The sequence below is a fragment of the Mirounga leonina genome, unplaced genomic scaffold (genome assembly GCF_011800145.1).
Source record: "Mirounga leonina isolate KUSES-001 unplaced genomic scaffold, KU_Mleo_1.0 Mir_173, whole genome shotgun sequence".
Lineage (NCBI taxonomy): Eukaryota > Metazoa > Chordata > Mammalia > Carnivora > Phocidae > Mirounga > Mirounga leonina.
In genome coordinates, this window is record NW_023270447.1 from 64,193,083 (window position 1) to 64,211,490 (window position 18,408).

Sequence of the window (18,408 nt, forward strand, 5' to 3'; positions counted from 1 at the left end):
AGAAAGAAAGAAAGAAAGAAAGAAAGAAAGAAAGAAAGAAAGAAAGAGAGAGAGAGAAGCGGGGAGTAATCATGGTGGCAAGAGAAATGAGACATAGAGATGGAGGGAGAGGCATAAAGGAGAAGGGAAGAGGGAGAAAAGCTATTCTATAGTTTCTTAAATATTCATTAGATTATCAGAAAAACTAAATCACAGATACAAAGAGATCAGAGGTTTAAGAATCCTCAAAATACATTCTGAAAGATGAAGAAATCCAAGCCCTAAGAGATTTAAGAAGTTGGATAAAGTGACACAGGGGCAGAATCAGGTCTGTAACTTGGATTTGCTGGCCTCTAGTCTATGATGCTTACCTTACAGAACACTCAGCTCCCCTCTCTGAATCTGAGTTTCATCTATAACGTTTTGAGTTTGGAGTAGGTCAATGGTTCCCAAAATACCAGTCTGTGAACTGATCATATCAAAATCACCTGCAGAGCTTACACTGGGCTAAGCTCTTGAATATCATGTACTCCTCATAATGACTCTGAGTTAGGGTCTATTTAAATCCCCTTTTAAAAAACGAGGAAACTGAGGCATAGAAAGATTAAGCAATTCTCCCAGCTCATGTAGCTATTTAGTGGTAGAGCAGGAGCCCCAAGCAGACAGGTGATGCCGAAGTCCATTCTCTTAACGAAGTCCATTCTCTTAACGATTAGGTCACACTGCCTCGGGGGGATTAAACAGGGTACAATGAGAGAGAATGTTTTTGCCCCGAAAATTTCAATAAAGATTCTACACTTCCTTAAACTTCTCCGTTGATTACAGAAAAGGGGCCTTTTTATCTCCAAGCACTTTCAGAGGCAGAAGATTCTTTTCTCCAGATCTCAGGGAGGAAATCTCAATGATACCAGAAAGATAAAAGGCTAGACTGCATGGCAACAACAGACTAAAATGGCCCCTCCATGTGCCCCAAACATTATTATAATACCACCTTTGTTTCTCACAAAGCACTTAAATATCTGGCAGTACTAGCCTCCCGGTCAGGAGACAGAATCGGAACTGCAGCTCTGCTGACCCCTTCTGAGATTTCTGCTCTCTCCCCTTGATAAAACAGCTGGCAATTTCAATTTTAGTGAAAACCTGCCTCTTTGGGTCACAATTTTGTTCTGCTTCAGAGACTCAAGAATATAGTAACAAAAAAGATATTTTGATTATCAAAGTCGATGACCAATTCAGGAGTCCCCAAACCAGTAAATGTTCCAAAATAAATCAGATAACCTAACATAAAGCTGTCAACCTTTTCTTTTGCTAAGTAGGGATATCTAAAACCAAACTACGATCTAAGAACAATTCTTTCATAAAATAAAGGACATTTTAACATCAGAAAAGTAGGAAGGGCAATCCCAGAGTAAAGGACAGGTCTTTAAATGAGTTTCCGTTTATGAAAGGTACACTACTTTCTCCTTATCTCTTTCATTTTACCAAGAACTGATGAACTGATATCTCATTCCAGCACCAGTCCGTGCACCCTGCAGTTTGGGAAGCCAAAGAAACCTGTGGCCAAAAAGGCTGGGCCACTTGCTCAAGGTCACAGAACATGATTTAAATGAACTCTTGTCCTTTATCCAGGGAGATCTAAGTCACAGCCTATACAACACACCTCCTAGCCTGCAATTCTTCTTTAGGTCCTGTCCCCAGTCCCGTCCCCAGACCATCTTGGAGCCCTCCTCCCACCTCATAGCTGGCAGAAGAGAGTAAGTGAAAGAGGAAACCCAGGCCATGACTCCTCCCACCCACCCCCAATCCAGTCCGCTCAGAGGTGGACTCCGTGACCAACCAACTTCTGCTAAAAATACACCCTGGACTCTCAGAACTATGCCAACGTAACTTAAAAGTGGTTTCCTGATACAGGCAAAAAGAAGTGTGAGCATGAATTCAGTCTCTATAAAAAAGTACCACACCCAAAGCTCAGGCTCTTAACTGCCAGTCACTACAAGCTTAAGAAGTTCCCCAGGAAGTAGGGCACCCGTCCATTCCCCTGCACATTTTAACAAGCCCAAAGGCTGTAACACCCGCAAGACTTCAAAGCCCATATATTCCTAGAAGTCAATGAGAGCAAGGGCTATTTGGGATCCACAGGCCCAGACAGGGAAAAAACTTCACATACTAACCCATACAGCACATGCGGCAAATCAGGTGGGCGTTGAACTCGTGCTCATCTTGGTAACTAGGCCACATGGCACTCTCGTGTCTGCTGACCCCACCCAAAAGGAGGGTGTTCCAAAGAACCTCCAGCTAGTGGCTTGAGCACCCTCTGCAGCTCCTCAAAAAAGACTTCGAGGTAAACAGAGACAGATAGCCAAAGGGCTATTCGATGAGCAGAGAGAGACAGCAGAAGTACAGAGACGTGGCTCCACCCACCACTTCCTAATGACCTCCTCCTCCCCTTGAGGTCAGAGAGGAAGCTCCTCCCTAGGGCACTTCCAAAAACTGGGTTCAGGTCTTCAGGCAAAAAGTATCCTATTCAAAAGTGGCAGCAGCTCAGTGTTTTCAGACCAACAGCAGCATACAGAGGTGGGAGCTTCATATGAAAATGTCCAGCCAAGTTACTGAGTAAGCCTGAGCAGGTAGAAAGACTGGTCTTTGAGTTAGCCTCCATTTGCAGAGCAGAAGCTTGTGACCTGGTGAATCTTAGTTGCAGAAGAGCTGGTAAGGTAGAACGGCTTACTGCCAACTAAGGAACAGTACATCCATTGCCCAAAAAACTGCTCCTCTGGCTGGCCTCTTCTCAGGCAGAAGTACATATAAAGTTTTAACCAACTGAGAAGGTCCCACAATGGGAGAGACTATAATGGAGTGAATCCCATACACTGTCCACTGCCAACAGATTCCCAGATTCTAAATGGAGATTCATTTCCCCACATTTACAGCTGCCCAAAGGGAAGAGTCACAGTCTCTCCGCAGTGACTCCACCTACTTCACAGGTTAGCCCAGCCCCAGCCAGTCTCTCAGGTAGATTAGCAGGGCTGATTTCACCAACTTCAAAAATACTGTTTGCTTGTTGCTCCATTCTTTCCCCTCATCCAGCCAGGAATGTCATCCCAAAGTCCCCTTCCTCTTCCCAGACCCTCCCACTCTGTCTCTGCAGTCAGTGCACTTAACTCAGCGGTGCCAGAGATCCCTTTCTCCATCAGTGAAAGGCTGCTTGCTTGTTTGTCCAACTTGTTTTCTGAGTCTTGGCTAACTGTACCAGACACTGAAATGTTGAAGGAACACAATGAAGGGCTTTTTCATTCAGATGGCCCAGCCCATCTATTGCTTCTTCACATTTCTGACCCAACCAGGGGTTAGAAAAGCCGAGCCTCTGTCGATGGCAGGATAGCCATTCTGATTCCGATCCCGATCTGGCCCCACACCACTCAGAAAGGCCCCACACCACTCAGAAAGGCCCCACTGCAGATAAGGGCCTAATCACTGGCCCTTTCCCTAAATAGAATGACTTCTTCAGGCTAATGCTACTTCCAATCCTGTTCCTAAAGGCAGGGAGGGAGGGGCAACACCCAGGAAAGCAAGTTTGCAGAGATTAGCCCCAAAGACTGCAAGTGAAAAAGAGTAAACACGAGCTTGCCTAGCAGGCCACTCAATTTAAACAAGCCCTGTGACCTGCCTCGGTCCCCGACAGCTTTCTTCACTCCCTACTGGGCATCCCTCCCACCTACAAACTGCTAATAATCCTGTTACTACTTACTAATAACAGGACTCACAGCTGACTTTATCCCTCCTTGACTAAGCTCCCAGTCACCCCGATAACCTACGACAACTCTACTCAGTTTGTTCTTCTTATTAGACTCTTCTTAGTCTTGGACAGGAAGGGTCCTCCTAGAATTTACCTTGTCCTAAGAAGAGAAATGCACAAGAAATTGGGAAAAGAGAAGAAAAAGGAATAAATATTTCCTGATTCATATTTTAGTAAAATTTTCCTTTATCTGATTTAAATTTCTTCAGTCTTATGTCTTTTGTCTTCATATTCTGGTCTCTAACACATTTTGAATGCACTTAATAACCTAAGCTAAAATTAACTGAGCACCTACTATTACTGTAATGTGCTAAGAACTTTAAATATAATTTCATCTAATCCCAACAATTCTCTAAGATAGGTATTATCATTTCCATTTTAGAAGTGAAAATACTTTTAAAAAGCTAAATAACTTGGAGGTGCTTGAGTGGTGCAGTAGGTTAAGCATCTGACTCTTGGTTTTGGCTTAGGTCATGATCTCAGAGCCCTGAGATTGAGCTCCAGGCTCCATGCTCCACTAGAGTCTGCTTAAAATTCTCTCCCTGTTCCTCTGCCCCTCCCCACCCTGCACTCACACAGGCTCACTATGGCTCTCTTTCTCTCTAAAATAAATAATTTTTTTTCTAAAGGCTAAATAACTTGACCAAGATTACATATCCATTTGTTCAACTCCAAAGCTACACCTCCTGTTACACCCTAATCCAGAATAACTACACTGCTGTGGGGGAGCTGTATATTTAAGGTGGCAGAATATTCCTAGGAAGATTAAGAAATAAAAATATTTGAACTATAGCCAACCAGAGATTTAGGGCATATCCCAAATGAATATGCGGGGTAACTTCTAGAAATACTAAATAATTTCATAGTCTCTAAAAGTCAAAATAATCATCACTGGGTAAGCTTTGAAAAAGGTAAATCAAAGCCTGCCTTCTTCCCACTCCCCTGGCATCCAAGCAGAATCTGTTTCCTGTTAAGGCACTGCAGACTAAGGAAGTTAGGGGAGACAGTCTTGGGAATAAGGTCAGTCTACCTGCCAGGAGACACAGGCCTTCCCTCCTAGGAGATCCTGAGCCTCAAAAGGGAAGCTACTACTAACAGCAAGACTTTAAGACAGGCAGCTCTTAATTATTCAGAGGAGACCCACATGAGCAGTGATTACCCAGGCCATCCCCCTTCTTTTTGCCCAACTTTTGGTCATGTCATTGGTCATTGGGTGTCTAGAAATGTTAGAGGCACGAAAAAGTGAATCTGACTGCTACCTGCAGATATTTAAAATACTGAGTGGGAAAAAAATAAAAATAAAAAATAAAATATTGAGGGGCGCCTGGGTGGCTCAGTCGTTAAGCGTCTGCCTTCGGCTCAGGTCATGATCCCAGAGTCCTGGGATCGAGCCCCGCATTGGGCTCCCTGCTCAGCGGGAAGCCTGCTTCTCCCTCTCCCACTCCCCCTGCTTGTGTTCCCTCTCTCGCTGTATCTGTCTCTGTCAAGTAAATAAATAAAATCTTAAAAAAATAATAAAATAAAATAAAATGTTGAGTGGAAGGAAGAGATCCAAGCCAGTATTTCCATACATGGCTAGAAGTTATAGGAGAATTTACAACTGCTGGCTTTCTTACAATAGCACAGAAAATCGAAGTTATACATTTATTTCCTTAAATGCCAGAATCACCCACTGTTAAGGATATTAAAGCGGACACAGACGTCTTTCCTTCTAATGTGTAAGACAATGATTCATAATATATCACTAATTTTTTGTATACTCCCACATTGGCTTTTTCACATTTTTTTCATTGTCAACTGTAAAGACAAATATTTATATTTTGTCCCTGCAGCATACAGGAAATTACTATGTCCTCAATGATATCTTTTGTGAAAAAAGTATCATGAGGATAGTAAACAATTATACAGTCCTTGGGGCACCTGGTTGGCTTAGTGGGAAGAGCATGCGACCCTTGAACTCAGTCATGAGTTCAAGCCCCACACTGGATGTAGAGATTGCTAAAAATAAATAAATAAACAAACAAATCCCACAATTTTATAGTCCTTACCATGTGCAGAATGTATTCTAAAAACTAACTCAAAACAATCATGCAGCGTTACTAACCCCACTTTACAGATAAGGAAGCACAGACCCAGACAGACTGATGTCAATCCGCCAGCAGAGGCAGAGCTGGGATGATAATACAGGCAGCCTGACCCAGACTCTCAACCACAATTCCATGTCACATCCAAGTAGAGGCCAGATGACCACACTGCCAGAAGCACAGGAAATTAGAGACCTTAGTCTTTATTCTTCTCATTCAGACAGGAAATTAGAGGAAGTAAGTGACCTAACATCTCATGTAGTCAGCAGAAGAACCAGGACTGAGGCGCCCGGGTGGCTCAGTCGTTTAAGTGCCTGCCTTCAGCTCAGGTCATGATCCCAGGGTCCTGGGTTCAAGCCCACGTCGGGCTCCCTACTCAGTGGGGAGCCTGCTTCTCTCTTTCCCACTGCCTGCTGCTCCTTCTGCTCTCTCGCTCGCACTCTCTCTCTCAAATAAACAAATAAAACCTTAAAAAAAAAAAAAAAGAAGAGCCAGGACTTAGAACCCAGGTCCCCTGACTCCAAGTTCAGTGGTCTTCCTACACATCGTACAGATCTGGAAAAAATAGCTAAGGAAAGAAAAAGGCAAAGGCTCCACCTTGATTAAGACAGCTAATGGTTTACTTATTTGAGTAAAGATATATTAGATACATGACCATATATTTATCAAGTACCTGTTACAATAAATTTTTAGATAAGATGAAAGGAGGATGCACAGCTAATGTCATAAATGGAGGAATCAACATTCAAAACAATCTCAAAAAGCAACACCCAATCTCATAGAACAAAATGTAAGTAGAATACCTATGTCCTGTACTGAAGTTCAAGAAAACTAAAGGCACAGAGGTGTCTAGAGGGGAGATAATAGCAATTCATGTACCGGGTTTGACCATTTTATAACTGATCTTAAGTTTAACAGACTCAATAGCATGATGTAGCTGCTAAGAGAAGAGAAGAGAAGAGAAGAGAAGAGAAGAGAAGAGAAGAGAAGAGAAGAGAAGAGAAGAGGAGGAGAGGAGAGGAGAGGAGAGGAGAGGAGAGGAGAGGAGAGAAGAGAGGAGAGGAGAGGAGAGGAGAGGAGAGAAGAGAGGAGAAGGGAGGGGAGAGAAAAGAAAAAAGAAAAGAAAAGGTGATGCAATCTTAGGTTGCACTTCATATGGTCCAGATCCAGGGATTATAGCTGGTCGTCCAATGGGATGTTGGAAATGGAAAGAACTTTAGGAGACTGGACTGTCCAATCTTTTATTTTGCAGATAAAGCAAACAAGACCCTAGAGAGGGACATATTTGTCCTTTGGCAAACACGCAAAAATTCAAATGTTCTTCTCAAGGAACCATAAAGCTTTTTTCCCGTCTACGTTATCACAATGTGAGATATTAATAAACTAAAACACAGGGCAACTCTGTATCATTCATTTAACCTCTACTGAGCACCTATGTTAGACCACATGTCAAGCTAAGCCAAGCCCTTTAAGTATATAAATGAATAAGACAAGTTCCCTGCTACAGCTTATATCAAATGCTATCTTAATTCATTTTATTTGTCCAAGTAACATTTACTGACAGCTATTTTGTCTCAGACACTTGAGAAACTGAGATGAGTAAGAGTCCCTGTTCTTAAAGATCTTACAGTCTAACGGACTGTAATTAGTGGAGAGAGAGAGAGAGACGAGCAGAGCAAGATGACAATACAGGTTTGAGTAAGAAGCACTAACACGGTGCTGCTGGAGCAGAAGAGGGACTCTGACTTCAGTGGAGGAAGGCTTTCCAGAGGCGCTAACTACTCACCTTGAAGGATAAGTATCCAGTACTCCAGTTGAAAAGAGGGTACAGGCATTTGGGGTAGAGATCTACAAGTTTTTGAATGAGGCTGGAGTACTAGGTGCTTGTAAGGCCAAGAGAGGAAATGGAACTAGTGAAATAGGCAGAGGGCAGATCATAAAAACACTGGTGCTTTTTTTGTTGTTGTTGCTTTAAGTAATCTCTACGCCCAACACGGGGTTCAAACTCATGACCCTGAGATCAAGAGTCACATGCTCTACCCACCGAGTCAGCCAGGCACCCCATAAAAACACTTTCATGTCATGCTGAAAAGTTTGAATTTTCTTCTAAAAGCAGAGAGAGAGGAAGCACTGATGGATTTTAAGCAGGAGAGTGATATAGACAGCTCTGTATTTTAGAAGGTAACTCCGCCTACAATTAGAACACAGGTGGGGGTGGGGAGGAGTATGGGGGAAACAAATTATTTCAACAGCCCTAGAGAAAAAAATGAGGATGCAAACAAAACAGTGGAAGTTTTTGGAATAATGAGATGATATATGTGAATGTAAGTGTGGACAGGGTATATCGAAAACAATTTAAAAATCTAAATACTAACTGAACTCAAAGTTCTGTCTTACAGATATTATATGACTTCAATACAAATGGTCTGTGTCTTCCTGTATCTTGTTTACATCCACTGAAGAGATGGTGACTTGGGAACGTGGCTGTAAAAGCCATGTACTTATGTAACCAGAGCTCACCAATAGACCCATAACATCCAGGGAAGAAAAAAAAAAAAAAAAAAAACAACTAAGGAAAATGAAGGAATAGTAATCAGTGATTCCTTCCTCCTGTTTCTGCTGTCCTCCCTTCACCTCTCCACATATACACCTGGCCTCCAAATTTTCCAAGCAAAAACGATCGATTTAACTGTCCAAAGGGAATACTAGAATAATAAGGACTTGGGGAGTCGTCTACAGTCAATGGAAAGGGAAGTGTCGACTGACAAAGATCGCCTTCAAACCGAAGCAAGCCTGACACCTCGAAGAGAAAGTAGACTTGATCTTTGCCAGGCAGAATTTGGACTAATGGGCCTAAATTACAACAAGGCAACTTCCAGCTTAAAAGAATTCCCCAGTTACCAACACAATGAATAGTCCAGAGGTGGTATGTTCTACAGTCACTTTTTCAAACAAATCTTATATGCAACTCAACATATAGAACATATAAAAACAGTGTTTAAAAAAATAAAGATAAAAAAAAGCAGGGTTTAATAGTATAAATCAATTTTATGGGTTCAAATTTGTTATTTATTTTAAAACTAAATGACATAACCAGTCAAGCAATTTTGATTAAAATTAGAGATTAATTAATTACAGTTATATCAGCCTCAGCATCCGGTCTATTTCTATGTCACGTTTTATCACAGTGAACCCTTTTAAAAACTGGTTCATACAAACAGCAACAAACAGTAATAGTTTCACAGTGTGCCTGGTAATCTCAGGATAATATTCAAATAAACTGATACAAGAGCCTGAAAGAAGAGCAGAAATACTTGTTTCAAAGTCAAATACCTTGGATATCTAAAATTGTGTACATTCTTTATAATATGTAAATATGACTAGAAATGTGGGACAAGAAGCACAAAATCTTTTAGTACACACTAAGCCAATAATACAGTCATCTGCTGGCAATGTGTCACCCACTCAATGTTACAGACTGAGTACCTGAGCCCACACAACTGAGCCTTGCCTAGAATTTACCAGGCACAGGACCTATTTTCTGCAGTATGTCCTGCAATAGGAAAACACTTACAATTAAAAAAAAAAAGATGAAAAGATACAAACTTCACTTTTTTTAATAAACTGTACATTTATAAACAGTTTAAATATATACTTAGAGGTGGTAGAGAAACTTTATTGTGGTGATGTCCAACTGGCAGGTAGTACATGAGAGCATATGTGTTACTTTTAAATATATTTTATTTTAAATAGCTAAAATACACCTCAAAATTGAAATTAAAGTAAATGGGTACAGAATCTTGTAAGCACGTCTACATAAGTTTTGGTATCTGTAATCTCCAATTATAAAACCCCTGCTCCAATTTTACAGATAAAGCACCTTCCGAAGCAATTAACTATTAGGTACTAGAACCAAAGTTGTTTCACAGAAATAAAAAGCTTTTACAATTTATTTTTCTTTTTATTTCAATGCATTTTATGGCTGTTTATGAAATTCATTTTTTAAAATATAAAAAAGAAAGCACTTAAAAAATAGGGTTCTGACTCCTAAGTTCATAGAAAATCCTATACTGAAGATAAACTTTTAAAATATTAATCAATTAGTGGCTTAGAAATGTCATTACCACAGTGCTCAGGGAAAGGAAAAGAGCAGCCTCCTCCTCCTTGGTAATTACTTTCTAGCCGCATATGAAATAGTATACAGGGCCAAATAATTCATGCCTGCCTATTGCTTTCTTTCTACAAGCTTACATTTCAGGAAAGTCACTTTGGGCGACCTCTTTAACACACCACCACATAAGCAAACATATTTCTAAATGTCTGTTTTTGCTGATACAGATACATGCTGGGATCTGAATATTTAGTCAAAAGCTTTTCTGGGACTTACTGGAAAGGACACTGGGGAATGTCTGATTCTAATTCTAATTCTGTCAAGCATTCATGAACTTTTTTTTTTTTTAAGATTTTATTTATTATTTGACAGAGAGAGAATGAGAGAGAGAAAGCACATGAGAGGGGGGAGGGGCAGAGGGAGAAGCAGACTCCCTGCCGAGCAGGGAGCCCGATGCGGGACTCGATCCCGGCACTCCGGGATCATGACCTGAGCCGAAGGCAGTCGCTCAACAGACTGAGCCACCCAGGCGCCCAAGCATTCATGAACTTTTAATAGAAAGCAAAGTAGTAAGTCATCAAATCTGCATCTTGACCAAAAAAAAGATACGAAGTAACAAGTATCTTAATACATTGGCTTGAAGGGAGTAGGCGGATCACAATGACAGTACTGAAGGCACGGAGATCCAAGGGTAGACTCCAGGAAAAGTTAGACTTTATTAATCCTCAACCATGGAGATTTAGAATCAGCTAAACGTGAGGCTGATTCCTGCACTGGGCTTTTAGAAATCAAAGGAATATAATGTAACTAATAACAAATATGAGAAGAAAGTAGGGTCTGCTACCATCTTTTTTTTTTTTTTTTTTTTTAAGTATCAGGGCCTGACTCTCTGGGGAAAAGAACAGTTAACTTCCATGCATTGAACAGGATGACTCAGATAAACAAGTAAACTGTATGGCTGCCTGAGGGGAAAGGAACAATTTTAATCATATCATAGAGAACAGAGGCACCTTGGCAGAGATACCACTTACCCCTTCCTCTCACTAGGCTTTCTTCCTCTTTCTTTTCTCACCCAAAAATATACCAAATCCAGAAATTTCTCTAATCCCACAAGTTTTCTCGTATCTCTACCTAGAGGAGGGTGAAAGAATTACTGTATGTTTTTGGTTTAAAAAAAGATCCAGAAGCCACTTTGAGATTGTGCGAAAGTAGGGAACGGAAGCAAGGAAGGACCCAAGTCAGCACAGTTGCCACTTCCCTCAGCTTGGAGCCCAGACATCATCTCCTCAAGCCAGCACCCTCCAGCAGACAGCCACATGGAATGGGGAAGAGTCCGGATCTCACACTGGTCCCAGAGCTGCCCAGTTTCCTCAGTAGATCCACACACAAACTAAGGTCTGACAGCACCCCAGCTGAAAAGAGGTGCTGGCCCTTTAAGGAAAGCCACTGGGAAGCCCTCCGTCATTTACCCCACCCTCAAAAGCCCCACAGTCATTTAAAGAATAACTCCGTACACAAGTTACCTGCTCTGCCTCTGGCACATCTCTTCCAGTACAGAACACCCGCAATTCCAAGAACGTGAGTCAAAATAAAGATGGTTGATGGCAAATAAGATGAATCTAGGAAAGGCATTTCCAGGCTCGTCCTTCCTCCTTCCCTGAGTTTAGCCACAAGCCCACAGCTCAGGCAGGCCTCTGAATGCCTTTCTCCTGAGGTTACTGTTGTCCTGAACTATCAGCACACAGTTGTCAGAAACTTCCTGGCGGCTTCTCCTCCATCTCGTTGCTGAATGTCTTTCAGCAGGCAGGCCTAGATGGGGCTAAAACTGTACAGTGTATCTCAGACAAAGCCCAGGAAACAACTGGCCAGAGGGGGAGGGGAAAGGGAAGGAGGAACCAGGAGAGTGAAAAGGAGCGCCTAAGCTAGTGCTGAGCTGACTCAAATTCTATCTTTGGCATCCTCTGTTCAGCTTAAACAAACAAACCTCAGACCCCTCTACAAGAAGGGAGGGTGTCAGAGGACGTCACGCTCTTAACTTTCCACTCCCAGCCAGGCTGTAATACCAGACCTCAGGATGGAGCCAAAAGAAAAAAGTCACAGAATTACTAGGGAATCACTTGCGGGGAGGAGGCTAAGTACACAAGGATGTATTTTAAGTGTCCATGAGTACCCTGGCCAGTCGGAGGGCAACGCTTCCATGGCCTAAGAGGAGGCGGCGAGGGATCCAAAGATCATTACAGAGAGGATCACATACACAACAAGCTCCATGCAATAGATATGACATCACAGCATGGTAAAGATCAACAAGGAGAACCAAAAACCAGTGTGTTTTCAGGGCTGGAAAATCTACCACGAGCTGCCCAAGGGGATATGGGGATGCTCAATGACAGCAGAAAACAATGCCCTCCACAAAACTAAGGCCTGCTTACAAATGAAAACTTGATACGGAGGCTGTAGCAGCAACTGAAAACACCTTACCACTACATACCTACTGGAATGACTAAAATTAAAAAGATAGATAATATCAAGTCTTGGCAAGGACGTGAAGGAACTGGAACTCTCATACACTGCTGGTGTGTGGGGGGGGGGACGGGTAAATTGGCACAACTGCTCCAGTTTGGCAATTTTTTATAAAGTTAAACATACACATACCAAATGACCAAGCAATATCACTCCTAGGATTTACCCAAGAAAAGTGAAACCATGTGTCCACAAAAAGACCTGTACGTGAAAGAAAATAGCAGCTTTATTCAAAATAATGAAAATCTGGAAATAGCCCAAAGTCCATTGACTGGTGGACTAATAAACAAATCATGGTGCATCCATATAGTGGACTACAACACAGCAATGAAAAGGAACAAACTACTGATAGAAGAGCAGGGATGAATCTCAAGAGCATTCTACTACATGAAAGAAGCCAAACACAAAAGGCTACATACTGTATGGTTCCATCCATATGACATTCTAGAAAAGCAAAACTATAGGGACAGAAATCAGGTAAGTGGTTGCCCAGGCCTGGGGGTAAGGGAAGGAACTGACTACAAAAAAAATAAGGGAACTTTTGTGGTGATGGTTCCGTAACTGTATACATTTGTCAAAACTCACTGGATTGTACACACAAAAGGGTGAGTTCTGTTGTACATAAATTAAACTTCAATAAACCTGACACACTGAAAGACTGGAAAGAAGTTTGCACAACCTAAATTGAATATGCAAAGGCCTCACGGTACCACTGATCCGTCTTTTCACCTACTTTTCTCTGAAGAGATATTTTATAAAATGATGTGTGGACACACAACATAACATAGAAGGCCCAATAGCGAGGAGCACATCTAACATCCTCTGTGACACCTTTCACTCAGGGAAGAGTTACAGCTTCTCTTGCTAACAAACTAGTTCTTTATTTATTCCTATGGTGCCTTTTACACTATGGTATGTAAATATGCTATATTATCTCACAAATAAGCTTTACTTTTTTTTTGAAGATTTTATTTATTTATTTGACAGAGAGAGAGCGCAAGTAGGCAAAGCGGCAGGCAGAGGGAGAGGGAGAAGCAGGCTCTCCGCTGAGCAGGGAACCTGATGCGGGACTCGATCCCAGGACCCCGGGATCATGACCTGAGCAGAAGGCAGGCGCTTAACAGACTGAGCCACCCAGGCACCCCATAAATAAGCTTTAAAATGCAAATTGCCTTAATACCTGTAAAGTTACCTTTATTTATTTTATTTGGGGGGGGAGGGGCAGAGAGAGAGTCTTAAGCAGGGGCTCAATGCCTAGCGCAGAGCCAAATGCAGGGCTCGATCTCACTACCCTGAGATCATGAAATGAACTGAAATCAAGAGTCAGGCTCTTCACCAACTGAGCCACCCAGGCGGCCCATCCTTTTTTTTTTTTTAATCTTTAAAAAAAAAAATCAATAAAAGGGAAGGGTTTTAGATCTGAATAATCTACTAACCAAAAAGATGATAAAGGTCCCTTGAGGGGAACAAATACAATATGAATATTTTAATATGGCATCTAGACCATCTATAATTTTGTGCTAACCTATATCTCATTCATCAAATATTTACTGTTTCCTATGTTCCAGGCCCTGTTCTAGATACTGGGAACACAGTAGTGAACAAAACAAAGACCTTGCCCTCACGCTTATATACCAGTAGGAGAAGATGGAAAGTAAACACAAACAAGCAAATACACAGTTTGTTACGCAAATACAATGGAGAATACTAAAAGAGATGAAAAGGATAAGGGAGTGCCAGTGGGGTCAAGTTTCCAGTTTTCAGGGAAGGCTTCTCTAATAAGATGGCGTTTAAGCAGAGACCTAAAGAATGTGAGCAAACAAATCACATGGCTATCTAGAGAAAAAATGAGCCAAATTTTTTAAGAAGCAAGTGCAAAGACCCTGAGGCAGAAGTAGGTTTGGTGTGTTCAGGGAACATGGAGAAAACTATATTGGTTGGAGCTCACAGAGAGAAGGGGGGAGTGTCAAGAGAGGAAGCAAGAGAGATTATCAGATCACCTATGACTGTATGGGCCACTTGTAAAGACTGGCTTTTATTCTAAGTGAAGTAGGAAAGCTTTGGAAAGTTTTGTGTGAAAGACTGACATGATTTAACTTAGGGTCTTAAAAGAATCCCCCTTGCTGCTATATTGAGAACAGACTATTGAGAGGCAAGAATGGGAGCAGGGCCACTAGGTTAAAACACCATTCCAGGGGCACCTGGGTGGCTCAGTCGGTTAAGCGTCTGCCTTCAGCTCAGGTCATGATCTTGGGGTCCTGGGATCAAGCCCCACGTTGGGCTCCCTGCTCAGTGGGAAGTCTGCTTCTCCCTCCCCCTCTGTGCTTTCTCTCAAATAAATAAATAAAATCTTAAAATTAAAAAAAAATAGAATAATAAAATAAAATGCCATTCCAATAATCCAAGTGAAAACTGATGGCTGAGAAACAATAGCTGGGACCAGTGTGGTGTTAGAGCTGTGGTCATATTCTGGATAAATTATAAAAAAAGAGTCATCAGGATTTGTTCATAGTCTGGATGTGGGGTGAGGAAAGAAAAGATAGAGTCACGGCTCCATGAGTTTTGGCCTGGGAAATTGAATGAACAGAACTGCTATGTCCGGAGATGGGAAAGACTGCCAGAGAAGCAGAGGGTTTGGGGCTCACTGGTGGTTGTAGTTGTTCTTTTTTTGGGGGGGAAAGGGGAGGAATTCTCTTTTGGATACAGTAGGTTTGAAATGCCTAGTAGATATACCAGTGGAACTCTGAATATGCAACTGAATATATGAATCTAGAGTTCCGGGAGAGACCCAGGATGAGTTTTAAAGCCAGGAAACTGGGTGAGATCACTTGGGGAGTGAACAGAGAGAGAGGAGACCAAGTTCATGGACTAAGCACTGGAAACCCTGCCACACTATATAGGGAAGAGGAAGAACCACCAAAAGAAAAGCCAGTGGACTAGGAAAACCAAAAGAGCATGATGCCCCAGAAGCTAGGGGAAGGAAGTGTTTTAAGTAGTAATTAGGGGCGCCTGGCTGGTTCAGTTGGTAGAGCGTATGACTCTTGAGCTCAGGGCTGTGGGTTTGAGCCCCATGTAGAATGTAGAGATTACTTAAAAATAAAATCTTAAAAAAAAAAAAAGGGTAGTAATTAACCACGCCAAAGCTCTTAATGTGTCATGATGACGACTGAGAATGGACCACTGAATTTAGCGATGTGGAGGTTGCTGGTTACTTTAATAAGGGCAGTTTTGATGCCAGAAAAGGTCTGATTGGAGTGATTCAAGAGAGAATGGGATTTATAGGAATATGATGAACAGCATGGCGACCAGAGTTAAAAATTTAAAAATGGGCTGCATACGTGAAAGTTGTTAAGAGAGTATATCTTAAAAGTGTTTATCACAAGGAAGAAAAAAAAGAACATTTGGTAACTATATAAGGTGACAGATGTTAACCAGACTTACTGTAGTAACATTTTGCAATATATGTAATATCAAATTATTATGTTGTACACCTGAAACTAATACACTGTGTCAACTATACCTCAATTAAAAATAATTTTTAAAAGTTAAATGTAAAAAAGAGAGAATGGGAGGAGAAGAATTAATGACAACAAAGTAAAAACTACTCAAGGAATTTTGCAGAGACAGGGATGTCTTGATGTGTGAAATAATCAGTGTTTGCTGAAAGGAATAGCGCAACAAAAGGAAAAGGGATAGTGCAATTCAGGGGAGACTAAGCCAGAGCTCCCTCTGGAGCAGGGCTCTCTTGTGAAACAGAACATTTCATTCATTCATTCAATTTAAGAACACAGAGCATCATGTTAAACACAGTGGACACAAAGATGATGATGACACACCTCTTATTGTGGAGACCCTGGAGCTGTGATAGCCAAAGAAGGTAACTTGCTTGGAAGGGCATTTATTATAATATACTATACCAATACTACAATATACTAACATTTACTGAGTGGCTACTAGAAAGCACCTTCACATCTGTTACTTCATTTAATCCTGGTAATATTATTAGCTCAGTTAATACATTATTAAATATTATTAATTAATATTATAAATGGGGATATTTTACAAATCAAGAACTTGGCGCTCATAACATCGTGTGGCATCTGTAACTCAAATTTTTTTTTAAATGTTGTAATAAAAAATAATTTTTTAAAAAGAACCTGAGGCTCAGAAAATTCAAGTTATTTTGTCCAAAGTCACAAAGTAAGAGGATGAACTGCCATCTGAACTTTTATCTGTCTGATTTTAAATCAATGTATCTTATCACACTGTCTCTCTTGGCTAACATGTTCTGGCAAACTACCCTAACTTGCAGTTAAACAATTTAAATATTTATATGTTTGGAATACTTCCTCTTTACAAGACAGTCTGTACACAGCCCCACCCGGCTCCAAGGAAAGAATCTCAACTTCGACGCAAACGTCACAGCGCTGGTGCTGTCTACATCACCCACTGTACAGTTTTCTTTTTGCAATCTTATAAATATCTTCACCATATTTTCATTTCCCAAAGTGAAAGCCATGTCTCTGTCTTATTCTACTACCACTGCAAACCTGTCTTAATTAGAAAATCATATATCACGCTTGTGCCATTCAAAAATACCTAGGAAATCTGAAGAAAAAAAAAAAATCCAAAGCACTCAAATGTCAAGACACATTCTGAACCTACTGTTATTATTAGAGAAGACAATGAAAGGTATCCAAAGTCATTTGCTCCTCATAAGATGGCACTCTAGACCTTGGATACACCATTTTTCTACATATGACAGGTAAAAAGTTTGTTTCCAGCCTTTGTGTATATGTATGCTTGTCTGAAGGAAGAAAGGAGAAATGGGACTGCCTTTGTGAAAATAAAATAAATTTTTCACTTAGCAAAACTAAGATGGATCTGTGTGCTGTCATTTATAGGAAGTGGTTAGAGGCTGGCAGGAGGGAGTGACTTGGGTTTTTTTAGAGATCATTTATTATACAAAGAATGGGCCATTTAAAGTCATATTTAGCACCCCCCAGGATATCCCTTCCATATAACCAATGGATAGGGCCCCAAACCACCAAAGAAGCCCTGTAAAAGCAAGACTCTAAACTTCACTAAAGATTTTAGACCTACTTCTCTTTAGGATTACTTCACTCTCCAGAATTTAGGATGATCACCCACAAGAAATCTCAAAACAAGGCAACACCCCAGAATCACCTTCATGTCTGTGACTGGGATGAAAGAAAGCCGGTGAGAGGGGGCCCTGCAACGGTTACTCACACGGCCATGGAGTTAGACCTGGTCTCAAAATAACTGACATCCACAAGCTTCTTAATTTGAGCAGATGTAGACTAAAAATTTAGGACCCATCTAAAAGACCGAAATCTGGAAAAATAATGCTTACAAAGAGGAGACTTTTTTCAAACAACAAATACACCTGAGATTAAAAATTTGGTAGAGACTAGGGGCGCCTGAGTGGCTCAGTCGGTTAAGCGTCTGACTCTTGGTTTCAGCTCAGGTCATATCTCAGGGTCATGGAGCCTGCTTAAGATTCTCTCTGGGGCACCTGGGTGGCTCAGTCAGTTGAACATCTGCCTTCCACTCAGGTCATGATCCTGGAGTCCCAGGATGGAGCCCCACATCAGGCTCCCTGCTCAGTGGGGAGTCTCCCTCTCCCTCTGCACTCCACACCCCCCAGCTAGTGTTCTCTCTCTCTCACTCTCTCAAATAAATAAATGAAGTCTTATTTAAAAAAATAAAAAAAAAGATTCTCTCTCTCCCTCTCCTTCTGCCCCACCCCCACCCCAACCCTCTCCCCACTCACGGGTACACGTGCTCTCTCTCTTAAAAAAAAAAAAAAAAAAAAAATTGATAGAGACTAGCATATGGCTGATAGCATTGGAAACCCTGGGATTCTGGGAATGCCAGTACCCAGGCCTCAAAGCCTG

At 41.4% G+C, this 18,408-nt stretch overlaps 1 protein-coding gene across 2 annotated transcripts in view; it reads right to left on the bottom strand.

Moving 5' to 3' along the window:
• MACF1 (microtubule actin crosslinking factor 1) overlaps positions 1–18,408 on the bottom strand; it is a 324,108-nt gene that overhangs the window by 220,152 nt on the left and 85,548 nt on the right. The window contains exon 1 of one of the 2 annotated variants that reach the window (XM_035018975.1): positions 11,494–12,310. The exons of the other annotated variant lie outside the window; for it this stretch is intronic. Coding sequence (XP_034874866.1) covers positions 11,494–11,602 — 109 coding nt within the window. The 5' untranslated portion in view covers positions 11,603–12,310. Of the gene's footprint in view, positions 1–11,493; positions 12,311–18,408 lie in introns of those variants that run through there. 2 annotated transcript variants of the gene reach the window in all.